This window comes from Trachymyrmex septentrionalis, unplaced genomic scaffold (assembly GCF_001594115.1).
Source record: "Trachymyrmex septentrionalis isolate Tsep2-gDNA-1 unplaced genomic scaffold, Tsep1.0 scaffold22, whole genome shotgun sequence".
Lineage (NCBI taxonomy): Eukaryota > Metazoa > Arthropoda > Insecta > Hymenoptera > Formicidae > Trachymyrmex > Trachymyrmex septentrionalis.
In genome coordinates, this window is record NW_017305375.1 from 4,259,450 (window position 1) to 4,286,938 (window position 27,489).

Consider the following 27,489-nt stretch of genomic DNA (forward strand, 5'->3'; position numbering starts at 1 on the left):
CGCGAAGCTTAGTGCGCGTGTACCAGATGTGTGAAGTAAACAGCAGGATTCGTGAACAGCGATCGAATTGTCCAATTCCTGTTGAGAACGTCAGGCGGCCACTTTCAAACTGTTGGATTGCGATTGGTCATTCCAGCTGCTGGTTGCGTGCGCCGTCGGCTTGAGCATTATGGCGTCGTTGCAATTATTGGTGTAACGTCGTGCTTCGACTTACACGACGAAGTTGGACGAAGTTTCACATCGTAGTGTCTCACTTGGAATTGCTTGGAATTTTCAGTGTGTCGCGATGCTGTTCGCCCAATCATCGCCAAGAATCGCAAGATTTTGAATGGCAGCAAACAAAGCAAAGGTAACCGCAAGACGGAGGTAGAATAGCTCGGAAATACTTCGAGATGACAGAGTGTTTCTTGGCATGTCGCGCGACTTCTCGGATCTGAAATGTCCGAGGCTGATCTGTCGACGCATCTCGGTCGAGTTGACAGCAGTTGTTGACAGTGTCAGCCGTGGTTGCAATTCGACAGGGAGATCAGAGTCCGGTCACTTCGTAGGCGAGACGCACGTCACGTCGCTCTACGATTTGTTGACTCACGTACAACACCGGAACGGTACTTGAATGAGACGTGATTCCCGTGCTCTCGCCACGCGTAAATGATTCTTACCCACTCTCCGCTCGCGACAGTGACAGCACGTTTGTCCTCGCGTGAAACGCATTTCTTCGTGTTCCAAAACCTTGAAAGTTTCACCTGTCGATCATTACGTCAGTCGTTGATACAATTTTGACGTACGCATCGATAATGTTACGGGCAATAAATAATCGTAAGACGCGCTTATAAAGAAAGATGTTTATTTAATATGATACCAACGAGAAACTTCTTAAACAGAAAGAGAGAGAAAGAAGACTTCAATACTGTTCTAGGGAAAGCTTTCCAAGCTCATAGGGATAAAAATGTACAGAGAGAGAGAGAGAGAGAGAGAGAGAGAGAAGGGCAAGTGTGTAATATTACATACTATAATTTTTTTTTATTGAAATATTTTAAATCTAAAAATGGATTTTTATCTTTATAAACACACATAATTATAATTTCATTAATATTCTAAAGATTAAATTAATTCTAATGAATAATTTCCAAATTATTAATTTGAAGAATTGTTATTCTGGAATCAGAATTACTAATTTGGAAAATCATTATTCTGATGTTGAAGATCACGAATATCTCCAACGAGAAATTATATAAGGCCTATAAAATTCTTTTCAGCTAAACTTCTTACACGGTTTATCTTGCCTCTTTTTCTTTCTATCTTGAAGAAAGAAAAGAAAAGATGAACGATACGAGAAGTTTAATTAAAAAGAACAGTATAGTTAATAACTTTGTATTAAATTCTGTCGGTCGAGTCATTGATATTCCGTTAAAATTGATATATTCAGTATATCTCCTGACCATACACTTCACCCACTAGGTCGCTATTTCCATGGCATCTGCGTGTAATTCAATTGGTGAATGGATAGATCACTTTCTTGTTATCTAACGGATGCGTCTGGAGCACATTGGGTCTCTGCATTTCTCGGCGATTGTTGAAGCGGCACCACACCCGCATAGTCGAGAAGTACAATATTTCCATGAACGACAAAAAGCTGAAGCCCATGAAGAGACCCAGCAAGCCTCCCGTACTCGCTGTAAATTGGAATTCCTGTTATTTTGTAATATTTTTTTCTAAATAATAATCACTTGTAGAATGAACAGATACCTACATAGAAATTCGATGAATCCGAAGAGCTCACTTTTCATGTATTTCGTGAATTGAGAGTCCACGAAAAATAAGTGAACCACCGCCACGTTTTCCCTACGTTTAAAATTGCATTAAAAAAATTGGTTTAAAAAAGTATTATAAATTACGCGAGAAAGAAGAGAAATGGAATATTGAAATTTATTATGAAGACTTCTATAAATATGCAGCTCGTGACAAAGTCAGACGCAATACGGATAATTAACAGGATGTCTAAATAAATCTTAATTCAACGATAAACTTCCCACTCTTGTATCTGATTTTTGTTAAGAAAAAACAGAGGCGTATCGCAATTTGCATAAATCTGCATTGAGTTTAGATTTAAATTCAAACATGAAAATTTATAAAAGATAAAATATATTTAAGTGTTTTTTTTCCGATCTTTTTTGTATCCCTGGAATCTAAATATCAACCTGTTGCATCTTTTATATGCAAACGAATACCTGCCGCGATAAATCGCACTTATTGAGTTTTAATTACGTGAAATAATCTATGTCCTTCTTCACGTATTGTTTGTTGGTTTGGAAGGTCTGCACTAGTTTGTTCTGCGAAAGTTCTATTCTGTAATTAATCTCGAAGCAGGCTGGCCAGCAATTGCAGCTTGGTCTGCGAGAAAAGAAAAATTTGAATGGTCTTGCTTCTAGAAAAAGATGTAGGTAATTCTGAGAGAACTCACATCGTAATATTGTTCAAAACTTCATCGTAAAGTTTGGTTTCCATGGCTTGTCTAGCACGTTTAGCGCATTGTTCGTCTTTTTTGCCACAGATCAGTGTGTTCGATGATTCTACAAATAATATTACTCTAGTAGATAGACAAAAAAAGTTTTTGAATCAGAGATCCCGAAAAATCTATATTAATTTTTCGTTACTCTACCATCATTAATTGAACAATCTTAATTCATTAAGGACCGCTGGTCGATTTTTCGACCAAAAAAAAATAGGTCAAATTTTGGACCAAATTTGAATCAATGGTCGCAAAATCGACCACTCCTCCCCTTCCCCTCCCTCGCCTAAACAACCAATCCCAAGATGAAAATTTTTGCAAGTAGGCTCCTTAAGAGCATAGTAGCTTGCCATTAAAAGGATTTTAAATTTTGAGAAAAAAAAATTTGTCTTGGTCCTTAATAGATTAATACATTAATAAACAATTAAAGAAAAATTATTTTAAGAAATTTGAGTTTAAATATTGCGAAAGAAATATTTTGATCGTACAATTTCAAAACGAACAGACTTTCCACATCCTAAGGACAAAAATGACGTTCTCGTAAGACTTGTATAAGAATTTATGGCTAGAATTGTAATTCTATGCATATCGTAAGATGTTACAATCATTCGTAAATATCTACGATTTCTTGTAAATCTTACAAAAAGTTATCTGTAAAGATACTGCATAAGGTTATAAGCATTTTAATCATCAAGTTCTTATAAGGCTTACGAGAGAACAAGTTACAATTTTATTTAGAATTAATCTATTAGCATACATATGATAACAGTTTGAACTCTTAGTACATACGATGATTTTTCGATTTTTACTACACATGATTCTCGGGTTAATTTTTCTCACTTTAATAAATAGACAAAAATTAATCGATTCTTACATATATATTTTAACATCTTTAGAAAGTATTTGTAAGGTTGTATATTTAAAAAAAATAGTATATAAGTATTATAATTACTTATGCATCTACTTTTTCGAAGAAAAAAAATGCAGAACAGGAATGAGCCAATCATGTGTACTAAGAATTCCGAGAATCATCAGATCACAAGTTCGAGATATTTCTTTTGCAATATTGAAATTCAATATTTCTCAAAATAATTTTTCTTTAATGATTTATAGCGTATTTATTAGCTGCGTTTTTATCTAAGAAATGTAATTCAGAAATGAATTCAGATACTTGATAAAAATGTATTGAAAATAACTGTTAGATTTGTATCAAAGATTAATGATAATTACTTGGCATGTAATACTGCACGCAGTTGCAGAGCTTCTTTGTATAATTTGCCTCGCACTCCAGAATGCAATTCCTCTGTGTGTATGTCCGGTAGTAGCGCAGTTTTCTTTCAGACATGAAAAAGCATTTCCGTTTTCTCTGCGCTATAGAAATTATTGATGGATTGGCATACGATATCCGTGGTCTTATGATTATCCGGGTCTCCTCACCCGGTGTGATTGAGAATGAGAAATCAGCGATTTTCGGTGTCTCTACGGGATTATGGAGTAACATCTGCGGAATCATAACCATGTTATTTAACAACATTGGAGAACGATATTACATCATTGTAAAAAGCATATTCTATAGCACTAATCTGAAAATTTGTAAACTTGAATTTTAATAAGAGAAAAGACGATTCGTTGTACGTTAACTATTTTTCTAATGGTAGATACTTCCAAAATCTTCCTTTAATAATCTCGTTTAACGGGCAAAATAAAAAGGAGAGTTTTCGTAGCGTAACACGCACTTTAAAGCCTGCGCCGGCGGTTGACGAACAATAATATTCGCCAATATCAACATCAAGAGCCAAAGTCAAACCATAGATTAGTCCAGCACCGTATGGTCTCCATGGTATAACATCCGGCGACATACTCGCGTCGTATCCCTTTTCAGCATTCCAATCAACACTTTCAGATGGATACGTTATATTCAGATCAGACCAGTCGAGTCTAAAACAGCAGAAATAAAATTTTAGCAGAAATTTTCAGTCATAGAGTATATTTCTATTTTACAATTACGCCAATTTGGTTGATTACTCACGGATTATAGAAGAGATGTTTTCTTGCTACTGAGTTGAAATTGCAACAAATACCCTCGTCGGTCATGGTAGGATTAAAAATCCTGTCACATTCGATCGGAGTCCCGTGCCAGAGGCAGTAGTATATCATATCTGTGCACGGCTGGGTTATCTGAACAAAGAAATGAAGAATAATTTTCTAATGATATATTCGAGATAAAAATAATTATAAAATAATCTGAATTTTATCAATTGATTTCAATCTAAGCATTGATCGAAAAATATGATTTTAATCCTTTACAATTGTCTTAGTTAATTTTTCTTTTTTTTGCAAGGGAACAAAGCTAACTATAAATGTTTTATGGTATTTTCTTAATAATGGTGTATTTATATTTTTTGAAAACGTCAAATTTTTTTATTATTTTAATCTCCTAGGAGTTGTTTTGATCTCAAAATCTCGAAACAAGTAAATAACAAAACAATATAAATCTAATATTTGTTAATATTCTATAACATGTCCATTAAAATCAATAAGAGAAAATTCCGATGGTTCTTTTGTGAGCGAATATTGTCTAAACCGCCAAAGTTATCTATAAAAAAATAGTTTAAATAAAAGATGAATAGTTTAAAAAAATATTACTTTATAATAATAATTTAAAAATTTGTTTAATAAAAAGTTTTAATTTTTAAATGTTTTTATTAAAAAAGTTAAAAATATGTTGATAATAATTAAATGGTTTCAAAAAAGAGTACTTTATAATAATAAAAAATTGTTTTATTAAAAAATGTTTCATTTTTATAAGTATTCTTTTTTTTTAAATTATTCAACTTTTATATAACATTTGTTTATGTTTTTGACGGTTTAAACGATATTTACTTAGAAAGGACGAAACTAATTCTTTTTAAGGATTTTTTCATTGTGTGATTGAGCACTCGTAAAAAAATATATCTTATTTCGGTTGATATTTTAACATATCCAAAGCTTATTAAAGTCAAGGGGACATTTCGTTGTGTTCTCATATTAGTGTACATCAAAATGTATATATAAAATAACGTTGTATACATTGATCATGAACTTTAGCATCTTGTCCCAGTTTATAGCCTGGTCGTCATGGTTTTCATAAGTTATATTACTATCCGAATTGCAAATATCTTCCATCAATAATTTATCTAATTCATCGAACCTAAAAAAAACACAAGATTTAAAAAATTCTTAGTCATAATTTTTTAAAATAATTATTTTTGGTGATGGTACTTATTTTATTACAATAATTACTAATTGTACTATTCGATTTAAAAAAAAACACTTTTTTTCTCTTTAATAATACATTTCCTGAAGATTTTTTTGAAATATACTGTCGTACTTTTGAGAGAATTTGTTCAACAGTGTGTTGTTATAAAATAATAATACTGATAATTAGTAATTTAATGCATACCCACGTTCAATTCGCTTTCCTTCTGTCTTCTTGATTTTATTCATATTGCATATTGTTACAGAGGGAAACGGAAATTCATTTAGGGAAATCGGATCAGGGCTTAAAGAAATAATGATGGGAGATCCATTCCATTTCTGATAGATATAACAAATGTAATATATTGCTACTGTTAGTGCGATAATGAACGAGATTATCCAAAATACTCTGCAAAAATTATGTAAAATTGTGTAAAGTAAGTAGTAGATTACTTATTAATTTTATTTTATATAATATGTAATAATATGTTTTATATACATATGTATACATACGCAAGCATAAAATTAATTTCTAAATATGTATTGTATTATTATATATAAAATAAAATTAAAATATAAATATATAATATATGTTTCAAAATATAAATAACATTTTTTTAATATTTAAAAAGTAATAATTTTGTTACATTGAAAATCGTATCTCGATATGAAAAATTATTTCAAATTTTACAATACTTTCCTGCTTCGTAGTATTGTAAACTCGAAGAATTGGGAAGAACTTGTTAGTCAAGTTTTAAATTGGCATAGAACTTTATACCTTTCTACGATTGATAATCCCGAGTCACCGACGTAACGTAAACCGTGAAGGCTGCTACACGAGCAATACTGCTTGGCAAGTTCGCTGATTTCTGTGAGTTTCTGATACTTCTTTCCAGTCTTCAATCTAGAAAGAATAATACTAGATTAGATAGATGTGTATTGCTAGCATTTAATTAAAAGGATCTTTACTTTTCAGTTTTCTCGCTTTCTTGATCGTTGTTCTTGTTCATGGCTGATTCTTTTGCGAACAAATTATTATTGTATCTTGACCTCAGGGCAAAATCTTGCAAACGATACGTATCCTACGCATAGTCGAGATGATATTTTATTCGTACTGCTCACATCTTGTCTTTGATTGATAGTGCACGGAAAGAACAATTTTACTATATCATATTTAATATTTGACTAATAATACAAAAGGGCTAGATACAGATTCAAAAATAATTTTGTTGGATTATCAAAATAATTATGTAGAACGTTTAAGCGATGACAATGGTACAAAAAGTTTGCACATTCTGGCAACTAATTTAAGCATATATTATAATTATTTTGATGGTCGAAACAAAATTATTTTCAATTTCTGTATCCGGCTAAATTTTTAGATGTTTCAGCAAAATCCTTCTTTTCGTGTGCATTTCTTCTCGCATTCAATTTCTTCGTTCGAAAGATGAACGAAGACAACTTCGCGGACATTAATCTTACCTTCAAGCGATCACGAGATGCGAATCCCTTTAGCTGTTGGGGTGGTCTATAGGGATTCTGTAGGTGCACGGTGTTGACGGAGTACGGTGGGATAGTGTTGCTGGTCTTTAAATCAAATTGCGCTCTATCGGTGTCATTGTAGTACTTCTCATCCGAAGGATGATTGCGGCTGTAGGTTTGCGATGACATAGGTGTGTTGAATATTTTCATACTAACGAAATCGGATGCTCGATCTACGTTCGAGGTGACATGTGTTAATATTTGCGCGCTATTCCACGGATTGAGGATCGCCTTCCTTTTCTTTCGTCTCATTGAATCCTCCATTTCTCGATCATTCTCTCTCTCGATTCAATGCGATCTCGTGACTCTTTCAATGACTTTATTTCTTGACGCAGATCGCCCTATTAACATTCGGTAAATTTTCTTTCTTTGGAAAAAGAAGAATGCTAATTGCTTGCATTCACAGTTTCTTTCTTCTTTTTCGATTATTCTCCTTTACTTGAGAAACTTATCCCATAGATGATTTTTTTTAATAATTAAAAAGATCCTCCTTTTTTCTCCAATTAGCAATTAGTCTCCACATTATTTAATATTAATTACAATTAATATTATTTATTGTAGCAATTTCTTTATCGTACAAGGAGTGAGCCGTTTATCGCGAGTATCTTAGGACAATATTGTCGCCTAATCGGGAAAAAGTTCCGCTGATTTTGTCGCGGGACTTTTCCAAACTACCCTCCAAGACGGCCGACAGTTAACTGACGTAACAATAGCGGTGAGCATCCTTCTAACTTTCGCAATATGATGCTCGCTTCGTATACCTTGTACTCGTATGCATACTCACGCTCATGATCTCCTAGATAAATAGACATTATTACTCCATTATTATATTAACAAGACGAAACCAACGTTACATAAAAGATCGTGAGATGATCGCGACGCATTACGTTCTCTTATTTTTTTTATGAATTTTTTTACGATCAAACTTAATTTTAATAATAGATTTTTTTAATAAATGCAAAATAGATTTTCTTTTTTTTTTATAGGAAAATTCCTGATAAATTGTTTTTAATATCGTCTCAGATAACACAAAGTTTGAAATGGAGACACAAAGATGATAATAATAATATATAATTGATAATCATAATTTTATTACATACATCTACAAAAAAAGATGTCTTTAGGATGTCTTTTAAACATTTTTAGACGTATTATGTCAGATTTTGAACTTTGGCTAGTATTTGTATCATTTGTTTTTATTTTAGGATTATTTCAATACACGGTTTTAATGTCTTGTGACTGTGATTAATTTATGACTATTTAAGACGCGATCTTAAATATAAGAACTGTCTATGAATACCTTTGTGTCGTCTGAGGTAATTTTAACTCGAAATTTCGATGTCAATTTCAAAAACGACAGTTAGAATCGCTTATAACTGCAATAATAACGTTCTCCGAGTTGGTCGTTTAGCATTCTCTGATTATCCCCGAAGTGCATTTTTATATTGACGTGAGAGAAGTATAACGTAAAATTATATTTAGTCAGCTATAAAACGATGAGGAAACGTCGTTCGATAAATGTGACTTATCTTTTCATGAACATCTACTCTTTCATGTGCAGAATATCTTGTTTAACAATAAACGAGTACACAAAAGTGACATTCCCTTTTTTTTTCTCAGTAATCGAATATACATACTTTGATACGATCCACTCTACTTATAATAGAACTTTTCGAATCGCTTTTAGTATTTGCGATCACGAGTCCACGTGTTCACAATGTGCATAGATCGAAAAAAAGAGGAGTACATTCGTGAAGAAAAACATAATTTCTCTCTCTCTCTCTCTCTCTCTCTCTATATATATATATATATATATATATATAGAACAAAATGTCCCAAGTATTAAGATAAGTTCTAACGACTTATTGGACATTAAAGACATTATTGAGACATCATATGACGTCACTTTATTACTTGGAATTGGGCTTGAACGTTACTTTGCTATGTCTCGGGACCGGGCATTCCATCTTTATTTTACCCAATAAATTTTACTCGAGCGTTCTTGATTCGAGTCGTACACTTAACGACTGTATGAAAGCATCACACCTTTTGTTTGGGAGGAAGAAAAAAATCATCGCATGTGAGAGAAAGAAAAACCAAAAAACACCACGTCCTAATGATGCGTCCCGTTGCTTTGCATGCATCGTTATAAAATACACAATGATCCACTATTACAAATTGAATCGCTCGCGTGTATCGCCGATGCATATGTATACAGGATAGATCGATTGGGAAGTGTACGTTGTCGCGCGATTATAAACTGTTACGTGTTTATGTATTAACCACAATGTAATGAGGGTGGAGCACTCTGCGCGATTGCTATCCTTAAGCAAGGGTGACGGATGGATTAATTAATAAAAATGTTCGCACGCAAGCTTATCTCCCATCATGCGCGCAAATTTTTCTCTATTCCGCACTGTTTTGCCTCTTGAATAGAACTTGTATCATTAATGCCTGTTTCTATCAACGTAGATTAACTTTTCAATCTCAATTCAACTTATACTTTTTATCTTTTTCTAATTCGTAGAACTAGAAAAGAGTTACTAGTTGAACAGAGATTCAAGTTAAACTACGTTGATATAGAAACAAGCATAAATTAAATTATTAACCCCTTTGCGCCACTTTATAGTATATACGCTAGAATTTTATTATATGCTACAACTTTTTTATTAGGAGCACATATAATACATCGTATAACAATTAAAACTTCCACGGATTTTTTGTCGAGAAAGATTAGGCGTTTGACGAGTAATCTTTATCTTGATACATTTTGATTAAATACCGGCGTTTCGTAAACGTTGCAGTTCACTTCATCGTAGCAAGTAACTTGATACAATATTGCTATGATAAAGTGAATTGCAACATTTATGAAACGCTGACATTTAACGATGTATTAGAAACACGAAGTAACCCATAAATCATATAGCTTTCTTAAAGACAATAATGCCCCCGTTTCTACAAATTTAGATTAATCTCAACTTATTCTTCATTTTTTTTTCTTAGATTTAGAAAAAAAGAGTTAGTTGAATCCAGATTAAAATTAAATTACATTGGTAGAAACGGACGTACATTTGCTAATATAATCCTTAAATATATTCTTAATGGCATTTTGATGGAAAAAAATTTATTATAATATGTTCATTTTTTATTCGATGTTTTTGTACAATACCCTATATGTATTACACTTGTGACAAAAATGTAGTGTCCACCGAAGAGTTAAATTGATATAATGACATTATATCAATTTCACAATATTAATTATATTATTAAATTCATTAGTTCTATTGTCGTTTTGATTTAATAATAATATAATAGTTGATAATATTTATAATTTATTTATTTAATAAATAATGTAATATTTGATAAAATATTTATAATTTATTTATTATATCGTTATATTATTACAAATTATATCATCAATTTGAAATTATTAAACAATTTATATGCCATGCGTAATTTTAATTTTATAAGGAATATACTAAATACTTTTTAATGTAATTATATATAATGCGAACGTGTCAATCTTTGATCGTTAAAAACGCAATAAACGTAAAATGAATGCGTGTCATAATGTAGATAATATGTAACGCATCGTTCAACTATATATCTCTTATTTTGGAAGTCCATAATCGATCAGTTGGATCACTATCGTAAGCAATGATAGTGGCACCAAATCTATAATATAATGCAGAAAAGCATATAGAAAACCACGATGACTACAGTCACGATAGTCTCACGCAATTTTCCATTGTTATGCATAACGAGTCAAGAATGGTGAAGTGATTACAGACTCGTTCACAGTGGAAATGTTTCGTGACCGCCTCCTCTGATAGATCGTCGTCTCTAGCGTAATTACAAGACAAACATTCGTGTTATTCTTATCGACGTTCAGCGGCACCTCACGCGAATCGAAACTGGCCGATCCGTTCGGCTGATGTGTATCTCGAACGAAATGCCTTCCCTTCATTTACCGGGTGAGAACGGCAATGATATGCCTACATGAAATTATAGGTGTTCGGAAGCGAAAACAATTTGCCGGATAGACATCGACGATCGACAATTTATTGTCACGCTTTGATTCGATACGAAACTGAATTTACGACGCGTGATACATCGATCACACGCCCAAGGGGAATTAATTAATCTTTTATTTATGGAGGGGGGCGGTCAATGATAAACGAGCAAAAAACATTTTGCTAGTAAGAACGTCTAAATAATTCACATTGATTACGATAATGCAGTTCGTCGAGGAAAGTTTACCATTGAACGGAATATCTATCTAATAATTAGACGAACTGCGTGGAAGGGATGAGGAGACCTTGCTTCGAATAGTGGCAAGGTTAGACTTTTTCTAGCTACATAATACTCTTTGTACAACGGCGATATTAGGTCACCACCGTTTGTTCTGCACTGACGGTGTCATAAGCGACGATAATGATTATGCACGAGTGACAAGACATGCGCCTTTTAAATAGACACGTGATTCTATCATCAGCGTAATTAACAACATGGTATTGCTTCTCATTAGAATTATGATATTTTGATAACAGTCAACTGTGATATTTCAACGGTATTGCTCTTTGGCATTGTATAATTAGTTATCATATCATTAAATTTGTAGAGAAAATGTGGTGGGTCTAGGCCAGCTTGTACTAACAAGCGGATAATTAATTCGCGACATAAAAAAATATTCATTTCTGTTTCAAATTAATTACAATCTCTCTCTTTCTCTTTTGCACATTATTTCACAATGTTTATCTTGATGAAATAAAATTGATGCATCGTAATTTATTTAATTTTACATTGTTGCTCGTTATTAACAAAATGATTCCATCTCTTGTTACTAGGCAAAATGTCGTACAAGACTAGAAAGCGAAAAGAGGTCGAGGAGCGCAAAGTAAACGATGGGGAACAAGATCATTTTTTTACCGATGAGATGAGGGAGGAGATGGAAACGATGTGGGAGGTAATTAAAGTTCCTCACATAGTTTTACTGGATTCTTAGTTAGATAAAAAAAAACACGACACTTATAACTTATACTTTTTCCAGATACCACAAATTTTCCATTTCCTCTACTTAACAAAGGAATCTCTTAATATACCTCAGTTATCTTTATATGAAATGGAAAGGATGCTGTTGATACCGAGGGCCTCTAAACAATTAGCAAACATCATGACGTGTTTGCTGAGGTACATATATTAAATCCGACTAGATTTAACTGTGAAAAGATGTACATTATGTGATACAAAGTTTTATTTCAAAATTCTAGTTCCCCGATAACCAAAGTAAAGCTACGCAAGGTGCCACCGATGCCATATGAATTTTGGACCAATATTCTCGCGTATAAAATGTCAAGCTGGTTCAAAATTTATCGTGCGAAGCATAAAGACACAACCAAAGTATGTATTGTCGTAAGTTTGCGTTGCAAACTAATAATATTTATAATTTTTATAATTTTATATCAAATATGTACGCAACATTTTAGACGCACATACATATACATATACACATGATAACATGCACGACAGTGATCAGAAATATGATCGAAGATTTTTAGGTTCTAGAAACTATTGGTGTTGAACCAGAATTCTGGAACGTTTTCCCCGAAACTTCGATGCTCGATGGCAAAGACTTTGAAGATCTTAGCTTCAAGCAAAGGATCTGGTTGCTAAAAACTGTCTGTGATACAATCATGGTGAGTTAGTGATCATCTAAAAAATAAGAGTTAAATTAAACTGCCATAATTCTTGTAGCATACTAGAAAAACAGTTCAAGAAGATATGGTAAACCAACCATGGGAAGACCAATTTGAAACAGTTTTAGGAATGGATCGTAATGGGGCAAGATACATTTATTTTCCTCAATTTATGCCGAACGATCTCAGAATTTACAGGCATTCTCTGGACAATAAGATCTTGTCAACTGTTAAGGTAATTCACTTATTCTTTTGTGAAATCTAAATAATGTCCATTTCTACCAATGTGGGTTAACTTTAATCTTGATTTAATTTACTCTTCTTCTTTTTGTAATCCTTGGAATTAGAAAAAGATTAAGAGTAAGTTGAACCGAGATTAAAGTTAATCTACAATTGTCGGGACTAACAATGTCTTTACATAAACTTGTCCTTTAAAAAAGATAATAAAAATATTATATACAAACAATTGCTATAATTATAAGTGCTATATATATATCTTTCCCTATGTCTTTAAATTACAATGTCTAATATAATAGTCAATAAGTTTTAATATCAATAAGTTTACAATACAATTAAAAATATTCTCAAAAATCTCGGTATCTATAACATAGATACTCAGTCTCAAAAAATTTTAAAATATATTACGATATTTTGTATAAATTGTGCATATTTTACAAGCTATGTAAACATATTAATAAACTATGAATTTTGCAGCCTGTCAGACAAGATCAAGAGACGAAAAGGAGCAAATTCATTAGATATAAGAAGAGAAAATTGCAAATACACAATAACTTATCTGATCACAGGCTTGAAAATAGAAACGATGATAAAGATTTTAGTAATAACGACAGCACCACAGGTTCGTTTATCAGTGAGGATACAAATTTGAGTAGTATCAGCACATGCAGTAATAACAATAACATAAGCCTGGACACTATAAGCAGGAAGCGTCGCAGGAGTTTGTCAAAAACGTCCGAGGAAAGTTCAAATGCAAGATCCAGCGGCTATGACACCCATAACTCCAGCGATACCAAATCTATCGATGACGAGTCTTCGCCGATGTTCAAAGGTTTTACTAATACTCAGAATGATAATTGCAGTATAGGAATAATTAATGAAATGTTACATGATTTGAAAACTGAAATTGACGAAGAAAAAAAAATGAGTGAACGCAGTAGTGAATTAATATCACAAGAAAACTTAGTCGAATTGTACAAAAATACTATAATATCCTGTGGTGAAACTTTTGACGAAAAGGATGAGAATGAGAAATCAGGTGATACTTTGTCCAATAGTTCAAAAACAGACGATGAGAAATTGAATGAGATAATTAATGCCGAAAGTTCTAAATTACTTGAAAATGTATATTCCAAAAATATTCCCGCCAGTGATAATGTAAGTGATATTTCAATGAAATTGACATCTAAATCGGATGACGAGAAACTGAGTGAAACGAAAACTAGTGATAGTAATGTTAGCACAAATGAAAACAGTTTAAATAAAAAAAGAACTTTTGATGAGTTATTTTATTCATCTTCCTCTATCAATAGTGCGTCATTAAGTGAAGAAGTGACTAGACAGTATCTGAATAAAACGCTATCAGTGATACAAGCAGAATCAAATAATTTGAGAGAAGGAATGAAACTACGATCTCGAAATGTAAAGCAGTACAATAAAAAACATATAACTGAAACGACAGGAAGTGAGATAAATGAAAGACAGGAAGATGATGATCAAATGAATGAAACAGATGAAGAAAATTTAAGTGAGCCGCGATTACAAACAAGCATGGAATACGATTTGGACAATGACGCAAATAATACTGATATTGGTTATAATTTACAAACGGATCCGAAGACAGATGAGTGCAAGCAACGTTTCGACAAGATGTTGTCTGATCTTAGCGTTTCTGATTTTTATCTTGTAGTTGACAGTGTAGAAGATTTACGGGACCTTATTGCCAATTTTTCAGAAAGTGATTTGGAAAGCAATAATTCCAATAACGTAAGCTTAATGCGATTAATGAATATCTTTAACATTTTTAACATTTTTGTCATAGCCTCGTTCCATTAACCCTCATTATACTCGTATAATATCCGTCCGATTATCTTTACATATTACTTGATCACTTTTTGTTTGTTTAACTGCCGACCATTTTACAATAGTTCTTATTGTCGTTTGATCATTGTTTCTCTTACATTCTCTTATGAATCTACATCAGATATCAATATAATTAGAACGCTCTTTTGAACTAATATCCACGCTATTGGTATATGTTACTTTTGCGACTTATTTAATCAATTGTGTAAAAAAAATAGTTAAAATTGCGACATTTAGAATGCACTTGACATTTGAATGTCTTAACGAATAACAATTACTGAGTAAGTCTAAAAGCAATGGTCGAGACGTTTATAATTAATTTTTTCATATAAATTTGACTAATAAATTTGTACGCATTGATATCAGCATGACTAATGTATATCTCTTTTATTGATTTACTCTTACAATTAGAGCCTTCTTTGCTAGTTTATTGTCTAATGTATTTATTCATAATATTTTGTTGCATATTGGCTAAAAATTACGCTGCGTTTACAGGCAGAAATTATTCCTTTGTGTGAAGTAAAATTAGTAAAGAAGTTGACTGAATTATTAAGTTCTGTGAAACCAGTAGAGACAACTCTAAAGGATGCAATGCGAAAAGCAAAGGCAAAACTTCAAAGGGAATGGTCTAATTTTAAAGAAGGGTATGTAACTTGCATTTTTATACCTTACAATGCGAAATAATTGGACATTATTTCTCAAAATTTCATACATTATCATACAAAACGATCACAAAAAAATAATTATAGTTAAAGATACTGTGAAATATCATTATTTTATAAATATTATTATTTATTCCGCTTTATTAATGCACATTTACGAAATATTTTGGTTTTGATCAGTAATATACATAGCAAAATAATGTTATACATCTTCACAACTTTTCATATCTTTTCATTTTCATTATCTGGAGAATTCGAATTACCTGACGCCTTGAGATTGCTACAATCCATGTGATTTATGATGTGGTCGTTGTCCACACTTCTAGTAACGTTAAATGTTAATCACTTTTGTCGAGCATGTATGGTAGACAAACATGTGATGTGTTGTAGCAGTGTGGAGGATCAGGACTCATCCGGTGAGAGTGGTCTCAGCTCTAATTGGTGGGTTCTTGGGACACAGGGCAGGGATCCACTCTCAACTCCCGGAGACGCAACGTTACAAACGTTACCGCAATCTGCCGTATCCCCACTTGGCCCCAAAAACACACAAAAACAATCACAAGTCGAGAGTGAAAACGAAAGTACGGTCAAAGAGTCTAAACAAAGTCACCACGAGAGCCGAGAACCGAGTAACGAACGGCAAAACGAAAATGGCAACAAACAGTCAGAGATCAAAGCGACATCAGGAAGAAACGAAGTTGTGGAAGAAGAAAAGAAACTGGAAGTCAAACAAGACAGAGAAAACGAGAATGCGTCAGACGAAGGTATTCTTTTCCGTCACTTTGATTTCCCATTCGGTTGTCTTATTCTTCTTTCATACTGAAAATAATGCGTCCTTCACAGATGCAAACCAGGAAACACAACACAGTAGACGGGTGTTACGAGCACGCGGCGTCTCTTCATACACAGAACAACTTTATTCAGATGACGAGAGCAATGCGGACGAGCTGGAGGAATGGGCCGACGTTGAGGCAGTGTACGCGGCTCCCGGCACACAGGCCAATACATCCGCTTCTCACACTAATTCGAAAGAACGAAACGTTGACAACTGGTCGGACGAGGAGGACTCAGACCAAGATTGGATTCTACCGAGCTCTCGCAAAAGGAAAAATAAACGTTCGTGTGAGTATCTAATCTTGAAGAAAAGCTATACTATTATATTTTTTTCTCTATCGAGGCTAGATTTTTTATAAAATTTGTTTTGTTTGAATATGAGAATATAATTAATAGCAATTTTAATGTAAAAGAATATTGATAGAAAAAATCGAAAGTATTATAAAAATCAATAAATTTTGTATCATGTAACACTTTTATAACTTTAACATTTGTGCTGTTTTAGCTACCAATCGAAGATTAAAATCATTTGAACATAAGGTACAGAATATCACGGATACATCTCAGAATAATGCGTCATTTGATGTTTCTCCTAATGCGAAAATTGTTAAAGATAAGTTGAAAGATAAACTCAAAGATAACAAGAGAGAGCCTGAAAATGCAGCTCCTTCGCAAATGTTTGATAACAACGCTACTTCTGCAGCGAACAACAAAAATAAAAGAGAAGTGCCTTCTATGGACGCGATTTGTAAGATTGAATCTGTCAAGAGTGTACATTCGGAACTTGACATCAAGGATGAGGGTCCGGTGTACGAGTCTAATCCAAACGCTGCAAGCCAGCAATACGAACAAAGCAATTACGAACCTACGAATCCGCAACAAAAATATTATTATATGGTACCACAGAATTCTGGAATGGTGCCCCAGGGGGCGATCATCCAGGGAGCTGTGCCGCAAGCTCCCCATGCGGCTTACTACATGCAACAGCCTTATGTAATACAGGCTCCACAGGGCAAATATCTACCCCCTACTCAGCAGCAACAACAACAATTTGTTTATCAACAGCAAAGTCCACAGATAATGACTCAACCGTACGTCAATAATACGAATTATGTATCTTATGTAGCGGTTGCAACACAGCCTCAAACAGAGTACATGGTTGCACCTAGGCCGATGATAAATCAACCGAATTTGCAGAATCCGATTCATTGCGCTCTCAGACCGCAGAATAGATACATGCAAAATAACAGACAACTGGCACCGCGACAGAATTCACAGCATCTGAACGGTACAGTATTAAGAAGCATTGGCACACCTGTCAGAAGTCAGAGGTCCACCAATTCGAAAAACGTTCCTTTGTCGAGGCAAAGGCAGAGAACATCACAGACATCTAGCACGGAAAACAGCGGTCAGAAGGTCACATCTCTGATCATGCTCAGTGATAGCGACGATGAGATAGAAATGATCATTATGGAGAAAACGCCCAATTCATCAGAGAAAACTCCAGCCAATAAAGCTAGATCATTGGAGTCTCAAAGAATTGCTAATCAATCTAAACAGAAACCTACGATCACTTCGGACATCACTGTCCCTTCGACAAAAGGTATTCTCTCACCGCAAATCATTCAACGAATGAGCCAAGGTGGTATATCCATCACGCCAGTGAAGAACAATCCGCCGCCAACGACGAATGCCAACACGCAGCTGGTGGTAGTCGTAAACGAGACCGGAAGTCATTACGCCTTGGCACTACCCAATGGCAGCAAACTCATACTCACTCCGGAACAGGTAGCGCAGATTAGAGCTTCAAATGGAGGGAAACTAATTTTGTAAAGCGTATAATTAACTATATTACACAAATTGCGTGTGTCTTTGTTTTGTTTTTTAAGTTTTCACAATCGCAATAACATGTAAATCTGATACACGCAAGTTTTATCTTCATACCTTGTCGATTTAGTCATTAGTCTGTAAAAACAGAAATTTATTGATGAGGTATATCTCGTCATATAACCGCAAATGTTTGAAAAGAATTAAGTTAAAAGGTTTTTAGATAGATTATCTATCTACGTTATATGATGTACAAAGAATATTAAAAAAAATTATTTCTTAATTTTAATTTGTTTCTTTTCATAATGTGTATAGTAAATAATGATCTTAAGTATAATATAATAGTATACTTGAATTAGGAAATTGAGGCCGGAAATAATAGAATTTATATTAAAACTTCATATTTCTTTCATATTCTTGGAACAATCACGCATGTATTAGGTTGAGTAAAAAGTCATCGCGTATTTTTTAGCTCAAAGTTGTATATACAATATCTTCGTCAATAATGAATGAAATTCAAATTTAAAAAAAGGGTTTTAAAGCTTGAAATCTCTACTTTTAAAAGCTTATCACATTTTTTAAGTTTATATGAGTTTGATAATTTTTACATACCAAAAACTACGAGCTGAAAAAGACGAAAAATTTTCTTCTCACTTTGTGGATTTGTAACGTGTCCAAAACGAATTTGAGAAAATTTTCGATTACCTATCGTGAAAACTTGATACTTTCTCTACAAAATCGTTTTTTTTTTTAAATATTCCTACGACTTTTGATTACTGAGTTATCGCGGATTAAATAAAAGAATTATTTTGACTTTAATTGCTCATAACTCCATTAAAAATTGTCGTATCGTATAATTTAAAAAAGAGATTTTTAAAGCTGTAACTTTACTCTATCAAGATATATATTTATATTCTTGATAAGAAAGTAATTGCGGTTTTTACTGATAGATGTCTTTTAAAAAAACGCTATGACTTTTTACTTAACCTAATAAATATATTGCATGGGTACAAAAATAATAAAATTTTCGCTAAAAAAAAGTCGGGTTTATGATTAAAATTGCAGATTTAGTGCAAAATATTGTTATAATATTTGTAAAAAAAATATGAAACCGTTTTTTAAATTTTTTTTATGAAGAATATTACGAATCACATAAATGCTTCATCGAATAAATATTTGTCTGATTTTAATTTTGTATTACAATAAAATACAGAAATGAGATAACATTGTACCTAAAAAAACACTAATATTTAGAGTTTCATATAAAATTTTTGAACTTCTATAAAAGAGATACTATTGATTCGATAATACGCAAAATAATTAACTTTTACATGTAAAATAAGCTGCTTTTTAAAATAATATTATTAGTATTCTTGAACTTCAAGTTAAAAAATTATAATTTTGTTTACATATTCTCAATTTTTAATATTTGTTGTGTTAATGTTATATTAAATATTCAATTTTAAAGAAGGCAATTAGATACCTTTCGTTTAGATTTTTTATATAATTGTCCTTTATAAATTTTACTAATATACATTTTTGTAATTAAATGCCACAATATAAATGCATATAATTTACATGAGAAAATTGTTCTTGAATATCATCGAAATTAACGTGCATTGGTCTACACATTCTATATGAACATATTATCATGACATGATATCGAATATTATATATTTCTCATGTATTAATTATACAGATAACAATGTATAAAAATAGAGAGATATTTCTCTAAATATAAATATTATTTTCTTTTCTCTATCTACATAACTAAGCAACAAAATGTTTTTTATATACGTTACAAAAACAATCTCACTGCAAGAAGAAAGTTCACACTTGCATTAAACCAAATAGGAACGTTAAATCGTTTAACACAAGTATCATGAGTAAATGGTAACATAAATTAACAGCGGATCCAGCCCAATTGAAAATAGGACGCAGTTCTCGTTAATTGGATTACAGGAACTCGGCGAATTTTTCTTAGTTGCATTCTCGACATATAAGATTAATAACATAACTAATGCGTTCATCATGTGAACGTCTTTTTTAATTGCATTAACACAAGGCCCCTGGACGTCCTTGGATATAACCGCTCTTTTTACACCTGATTCTTCTTTCGCGCGTACGGTAAATCTTTATCGAAGGCCAAGAACTTGGACAGGCGTGTCCCGTTATAAGGCGTGTTACTTCCCGGTGGATGAAGCCTCATCTAAAACAAAGGCCATCAGATAATCGTATGCGTGACGATAGCGTAAATAATTTATCCATGAATCCATGATGTAATTTACATTTTCCTCTTGCACTCAACATTGATTAATAATTTATCTGTACTCAATCTTGGAGGACTACGTACCACATGCTCCTGACTTTCGATGTATTCCTCAAGATATCGCGACACAAATCGACGACAAAATAATATAATAAACAATATTTATTCTATCAATGCTTTATTTATATGTAAATGTGATATGAAAGTAAGATCTTTGTGTACATAGACAGATAAGGAAATTTACAAAATATTTTATATTTACAGATTCATGAAAAATTCCATAGTTTTGTTTCAGGCATCACGGAATTGTCGAAAAAGTAATCTTTTTTTATAAATACTTTATAAAATTCTGTTATATTTTTTTATCATTTTTAGATTATTATCATAAATAGATGAGAGATAAATTTTTTAAGATGATGTCCATAGCTAAAATCATCTACAAGCATTACAAAGTAAATGCTGGCGATACGATTGATAATGACTTACTAACATATGACTGATAAAAAACTATATTAATTCGATTTCTCGTATAAAAGCAATAATACATTCCAAAGCTCCGTCAAAGGATTAATGATCAATTACCCAGCTCCGTTTTGCGGTTAGTTTTATTAATAATGTTATATAAATAAATTCCCCCTTGACGAAGCTTAAACATTAGAGAACCAAACTTTATTGTTCCTTATCATCTCGCGTCCTAAGATAAGTGGAAAAATGTATATTATAAAATATCTCGTTATTTTATGAGTGCCTTGCTTGTTTCTGTTAATTTTTTGTTATCCATTTCTTCATCTTGAATACACGGTGCGGCAGTGACTTGCTTATTGCTATATTGTTTGTCCAAAGACAAAATATAACATTATGATGTAATACAATACTATTACTTGATACCGTAACATGAAAAAATGGATAATTGATTTGAAGGCAATAATTGCTTTATCTACGTCGCCGTTATTATTTTATTATAAGTATTATTTGTAAATAGTCGAGCTCCCTTCGATGCAGCAGCAGCCCCGAGCATTAGTATGATGTGGCTTTGATTCTATTTGGGTTTTATGATTTGCGTGCGCATGGATTGCGGTCGTGCAGCATCATTCCCATTCTCTACTTCTCGATGTCAATGACTCTCGTATTCCCATCCGGATTATTGAATCGCTTCTGCAACGAGAAAAAGACCGACACCAATCCGTTACACGCATTAAAGCGTTTTTGATATTACGACGATACAGATCGAATGTTCTTTTCTTTAACTTGAATAAAATTAATTTTTTATCACTTGTATCTCATTTAATTAAAAATTAAGTAAACTTTCAAACTTTCGTAGAAGAGCAGCACTATTTTTGAATATCAAAAATATTGCTCTTCTATGGATTTCTTGAAAGAGAATATTCCTCTTTGGAAGTTTATTTCTTATTCTTCAAGTTGATTTTATCTTAGTCATACGCATATTGTTTTTTTAAGCCATGTAAACAGCATGTTTTCACTTCCGTTTTCGCACGCGTAATTTACCACGATCTCAAATAAAACTAGACACTCACCATGATTCTGTACTTCTCCTTGCAAGCGTATTCGGTCTCATCCACGTCATTGTAACAGTCGCTTTTGTAATCTTCGGGTATCGGACGACCCTCGAATTGGCAGAGCCTGGAAAGCGGTCTTGCCTTTACGAGCATTTTCTCGAAACCAATAGGCTTGTGTTGCGGACAATAAAACACATCCGGAGTATTCTTATCGAAGACGATGCTTTTGCGCATTATGTCGCCGCATTGCACTACAACGAGCAGCGCCTACGACACATACAGACATAATCAAACATATTTTTCTAAGATGTAATATATACATACATATAATTTACAAAGATTTTTCAAGAATTTTAATTACAATTATAATTGGGAAATTATAAAAATTTCAGACGTTGCGGAATCATAAACTATTTTGCTAACGTTTAGTACAGAGTTATTCAATGGAAAGAAAAAGATCGTTCTCTATTTTCACGCCAAGAAGTTTTTCATCAAAAATTGCTGGAATTAATTTATATACAATTTTGGTTAATTAACCGAGTCTTCTTATCTGCCAATATATTGTCGGCGTTTTGCTTTTTTTTTCTCGCAGAAAGTTCCCGCAACGAGGTAGCGTGCAGAGAACTTTCGGAAATAAGATGCGCAAGAAATTGCATTCGCAGGAGTCCGCAAGTGTCCCGCAATTGATGAAAGTCTAGCCACTTACAGCGAGTGCGACGAGCAGGCTGCAGACGTAAATGTTCCCTGCAAAAGCAAAAAAGTGAGTCAGTGTGGAAAAATCAACTGCGCAACATGGTGCACCGTTGTAGAAAAAAATCAAGAAAAAAAAATAGAGAAAGGATCCGGAATATTTACCAGCGGCAATCTATCCTTGCGCAAGTATAAACGTTACAATTCTGCCGTTAGAAACAATAATATATCGAGGATAAGAACACAATATTGAGACCATAATTATATCTTAGAACTTTTTTTATTATTTTTTAAAATCATATTCATATAAGTACCGTAAAAGATCTTTAAATTATTTTATATTTAGATCCTGAATTATTTCTCTTTAAATTATTCTTCAATTAATTAGTTAAAATAATTTTTTGGTTTTTAATCAAAGTAATTGAATATTTTTTCTTTAAATTATAAAAATAGCCTATTAAGATGTGTTCCTCATGTAATTCGTTCACAATTGCAAAATCTGCTGGATGTTCTTTAAAGATACAAATTCGGATAATTTCTTTTCGTCGCAGAATTATAATTGCGATTACGGGTCCCGATAACATTTTTCTCTTCTTTTTTAATTAAATCAATTTCTTAGTACTGCGATAAATAGATCTCTAAATTATCTTTATTTCTAAATATTGAATTATCCTTGAATTAATTACTTCAATAATTTGCTGATTAAAAAAAAAACCAATAAAAATTCAAGTAATTAACTAAATTATTCAAGTGATTAATTAAATATAATTTTCTTTGTTAAATTACAAAGTAATCCGTTAAGATGTTCCTTAAGTAATTCACAATCGCAAAATCCGCCAGTACGTCCGTTAACTTAAAAATACAGATTCAGATAATTTCTTCTATTCGCAGAGTCGAATAATTGCGATCGCGGCTCCCGATAAGACTTTTCTCTTCTTTTTTTCTTTACCTCACGAATTAATTAATATACACGTGTTTCCACACTTTTCAATTCTGGGTCAGCGTTTACTATCTTCTCGCATCTCGCGTTCGCTCACGTATTTTTTTTTCACGGTCAACAGCCAGAGCTCGGCCTCGAGAAGCGTCGCGTGCAAAAACCTCTCTCTCCCGTTCCACATTGACCCAAAATCAATCGAACTGTCTCGGCTTTTTGACATTATCGCGACCCACGAGACTTTCCTTGTCAATTTACGCAACACCCCACGCATATAATATATCCTGGTCTGCGAGCAGTTGCACTGGTCGACGCATAAATTTGCGTCACTGAACCGTCGAATAAATCCCCTCGATTTAAGGCGCAGCTTGCCCTCTTCTGTTCTTAAAGAAGGGAATAGTAATTGGCTCCAATAAATATAAACAGAAAAGAAATATCGCTTCGTCGATATTGATAGCTGTTGCATAATGTTCAACTGCATACATCAAGATGCACATGACGTCTGTACATGACATTTTCACGGCGAGACATTTATCCGTGACATTTCACCCAGCATCTATCCGGATCGAGTAGATTATTAATAACTGTGCGAATCGGATTTAATTGCTGAAGATTTCTCTCGTTTTTCCATTATTTATGTGTAACTTGACGGAAAAGTAATTTGTTCGTCAAATTATTTCTCTTCATCAGTTTGAGGCACATAAGTAATTTATACTTGCATACACAGGAAGTCTCAAGTTCATTGTATCTCTTCTAATTTGCGAACTTTCTACGAGGAACAATATGAGTGAACGAATAGCTTTGTGAAACATTTCAACGGACACTATTTTAAATTAAAGAAAAATTTATATTCAACTAACAAAATAACGAATCGATATTTATGTAATGTTAGATGGCAACCAAATAAATATCGAAAAATCATAAAACATTTAAAAGATACGTTTTTTTTTTGTTCATTTTTGCTTTTTACATTTCAGAAGCAGATAGTTGAAATTACATTGAATTACGCCATATTTCTTTAAAATATTTATGATAATCGACGATAGTATCAAAAATCAGAAGAGATTAAAAAAATGAGAGACTAAAAAAAATATTTAAAAAATTTCAAAAATCATTTAAAGAATTAAAACGATTTTTTTACATTAATCTCTAAACGTTCCGATATAATATCCAGAAATTATTAAAATCAAAAACAATATAATTTCCTTAACATTTATAACATCGAGAAAAGCAAAATATTGAAAAAGTATCTAAAGAATATTTCATGAGTCTCTGAAGATCCGATCTCTTTTCACACTTTCACGTTTTATTTTTAGTATCTGGAATTATTTGGTATCTTGGAATTATTTAATGGTAAAAATTGCTCAACCATGACGGAACTCGCTTAAATTTATATCGAGACTATGACGCGAGCGAGAACTGCGTTCAAGGAAGGATCCAGGATCGTTTTCCAGGAACGAACAGACGAGATTCCATTCGCGTTGACGAGTCGTGAGATTCACGGAGTGCAATATCCGACACGCTCGACCTGTTTCGTTGGTCGGGGATAGTAAAGTGAGAAGATGCAGCCAACTAAGTCGTACTCGACTTACCCATGCTTCTCAAACGACAGGCGTTCGCTCGGCACCTGTTGATCCTCGCAACGCGGCGTCTCCTCGTCGACTGAACACTGAACTGTTGAATCTTCGGTCTTCGTCTTCCCCGCCCGAAGACCGTCCATTAGACAGCACGGATAGTAGCCGACGATTCGCTCATGAGACGAATACTAATAGCAAAATATTGTTATTTTAATATTTCGTGAACATTCGACACATCGTGATAATTACTTTTAGAATATTACAATAAAATTCAACATTTAGTGTACTATGTTGCAATTAAAAACTTTCTATTTCCTTAATTTTTATATACGAAACAATTTGGATAAATAGCCTGGTCTCTGTTGATATCAATCAAGTTTCTATTATTAACGATACCTTGTTTAAAAAAAATAATTCCAATAATTAAATATTTCCTGAAACAAGCTGTGTTAACGGCACAATCCCATCATGAAATCATGTCGCATTCAGGGCTTTGTAGTGTCTTGATTCGCTGCTGAGTACAGGATGCTTCAAATGCGAGAATCATCGGGGAATCGCGCGTTTCATGGATAATCAGCCTCATGCCGTACCAGATCTCTTTCCTTTTATAGGTACGGGAAATGAAATGCCACGCATCATCTTCGCAAATCGAGTCGATGAGATAATTTAAGAGCCATGTAAATCAAAATGGTACATTATAAAAACCAATCTGCAAATGTTTAATTATACGTTTTACCTAACATTTGTCGTGAATTTCAATTGCGCAAACGGACATACAATGTTCATTAATATACAAAAATCTAAAATTACTTTTTTTCAAACTTAATATTAATTACCAAACTGTTCTCCTTTTGGATGAAAGTTATATATTACAAAATATTGATAAAAATCTTCACTTTTTTAGAATATTATATTGCTTGCTTCTATTCAGTAAATCTTTGATCAATTATTAAGCATAGTGTAATGTTCAGGTGCTAACGGATTTTTGGTAAATCGAGGATAAAAGGTAGGCGTTACGTGGGTGAGTGACCTCGTCTTTTCCATATTCGTTATTGTATACGAATACGAAACGTATTCGTCAACGATAGTGTCATCGTTACCCTTGACAGGAGAAAATATACTGAAGAATAAGAACAATTCTAGAAAAAAGAAACTCTATATATTTCTCACTGCAATATTAATATTGCATCCTTTTATTGTTTATTAAACCTAAAACACATTTCAATTGACTTAATTCAATATGTATCTCAAAAATATGTTATTAAATGATTTCTAAATCGTTGATTATAATCAAGACATGATCCAAGTATAGTATTGTAACGTAATTGCCAAAATAATTACTGCCAGCAGTTTCCTATATATCAGCCTGTAAGAATATTTGTATCTTTAAAGAAGTTTGTTGCATATAAAAATCATATATCCAAAATTTTATAAAGCATTTACATAGTATGAGAGTTTATGTACTTACAATATCATCAAAATCGAAACTACACAAATCAGAGATATTGTCTACATCATTGCCGGTATCTCTTTGCTCTTCTTTAAGTGTCTGTGTCATAGGCGCATCATTAGCATCAGACTGTTTATTATCGTCCTCTTGTATTTTACGCCTAAAAATGTACATTTATCAAATCGATAATTTTAGTGTTAAATCCATTTCGAGAAAATTTTTTAATTTGATTTGAATGAATATGCTCACTTCCTAAGCGGCTTCTTTTTCTCTAAGAAAAACAAATTTTTGATTCTTTCGGTTACTGGTTTGCATTTTGCTTTTATGAATTCGGGTTGCTCTAGAAGATTCAATAGATCGTCGGCGATAGGCGGCAACGGTTTATCTGGATTAAGCGCACGAGCTGTTAATACATCCCACATGTGTTGCGTTCCAGGATCCGGCATATATCCCGGTAAATATTTATCACTACTACTAATTGTATCATCATCGGCACTAATATAAAAATTCAATAGATAATTAACAATATTGTATAAATATATTGCAAAAAATATAATATAATAACTTTATTATTTTTAATTTATTGGATATCCTCGATAAATTTTTTTCTTAGAATTCTTTATAATTTTATAAAATCTATATAAT

At 32.8% G+C, this 27,489-nt stretch overlaps 3 protein-coding genes across 3 annotated transcripts in view; 1 reads left to right on the forward strand and 2 right to left on the reverse strand.

The window, feature by feature from the left end:
- Positions 1 to 17: 17 nt before the first annotated feature.
- Positions 18 to 18,413, forward strand: LOC108748389 (putative uncharacterized protein DDB_G0282133). The gene is made up of 11 exons (XM_018486539.1): positions 18 to 349; positions 12,136 to 12,254; positions 12,339 to 12,478; positions 12,559 to 12,688; positions 12,847 to 12,984; positions 13,043 to 13,219; positions 13,699 to 14,988; positions 15,580 to 15,728; positions 16,137 to 16,510; positions 16,590 to 16,868; positions 17,086 to 18,413. Exons 2-11 carry the CDS (start codon positions 12,141 to 12,143, stop codon positions 18,411 to 18,413), a joined length of 4,119 nt encoding a protein of 1,372 aa, XP_018342041.1. The 5' UTR covers positions 18 to 349; positions 12,136 to 12,140.
- On the reverse strand, positions 1,462 to 7,588 carry LOC108748390 (pickpocket protein 28-like). The gene is made up of 12 exons (XM_018486540.1): positions 7,229 to 7,588; positions 6,716 to 6,828; positions 6,525 to 6,650; positions 5,952 to 6,155; positions 5,579 to 5,699; positions 4,539 to 4,687; positions 4,246 to 4,447; positions 3,740 to 4,010; positions 2,462 to 2,570; positions 2,266 to 2,391; positions 1,751 to 1,842; positions 1,462 to 1,673 (listed from the first exon to the last, which is right to left on the reverse strand). Exons 1-12 carry the CDS (start codon positions 7,550 to 7,552, stop codon positions 1,489 to 1,491), a joined length of 2,022 nt encoding a protein of 673 aa, XP_018342042.1. The 5' UTR covers positions 7,553 to 7,588; the 3' UTR covers positions 1,462 to 1,488.
- Positions 18,414 to 20,163: 1,750 nt separating the features above from the next.
- The window catches only part of LOC108748388 (X-ray repair cross-complementing protein 5-like), a 20,997-nt gene continuing 13,671 nt past the window's right edge, over positions 20,164 to 27,489 (reverse strand). The window contains 6 exon segments of the mRNA XM_018486537.1: positions 20,164 to 20,616; positions 22,212 to 22,460; positions 22,900 to 22,937; positions 25,187 to 25,296; positions 25,298 to 25,345; positions 27,094 to 27,339. Coding sequence (XP_018342039.1) covers positions 20,506 to 20,616; positions 22,212 to 22,460; positions 22,900 to 22,937; positions 25,187 to 25,296; positions 25,298 to 25,345; positions 27,094 to 27,339 — 802 coding nt within the window. The 3' untranslated portion in view covers positions 20,164 to 20,505.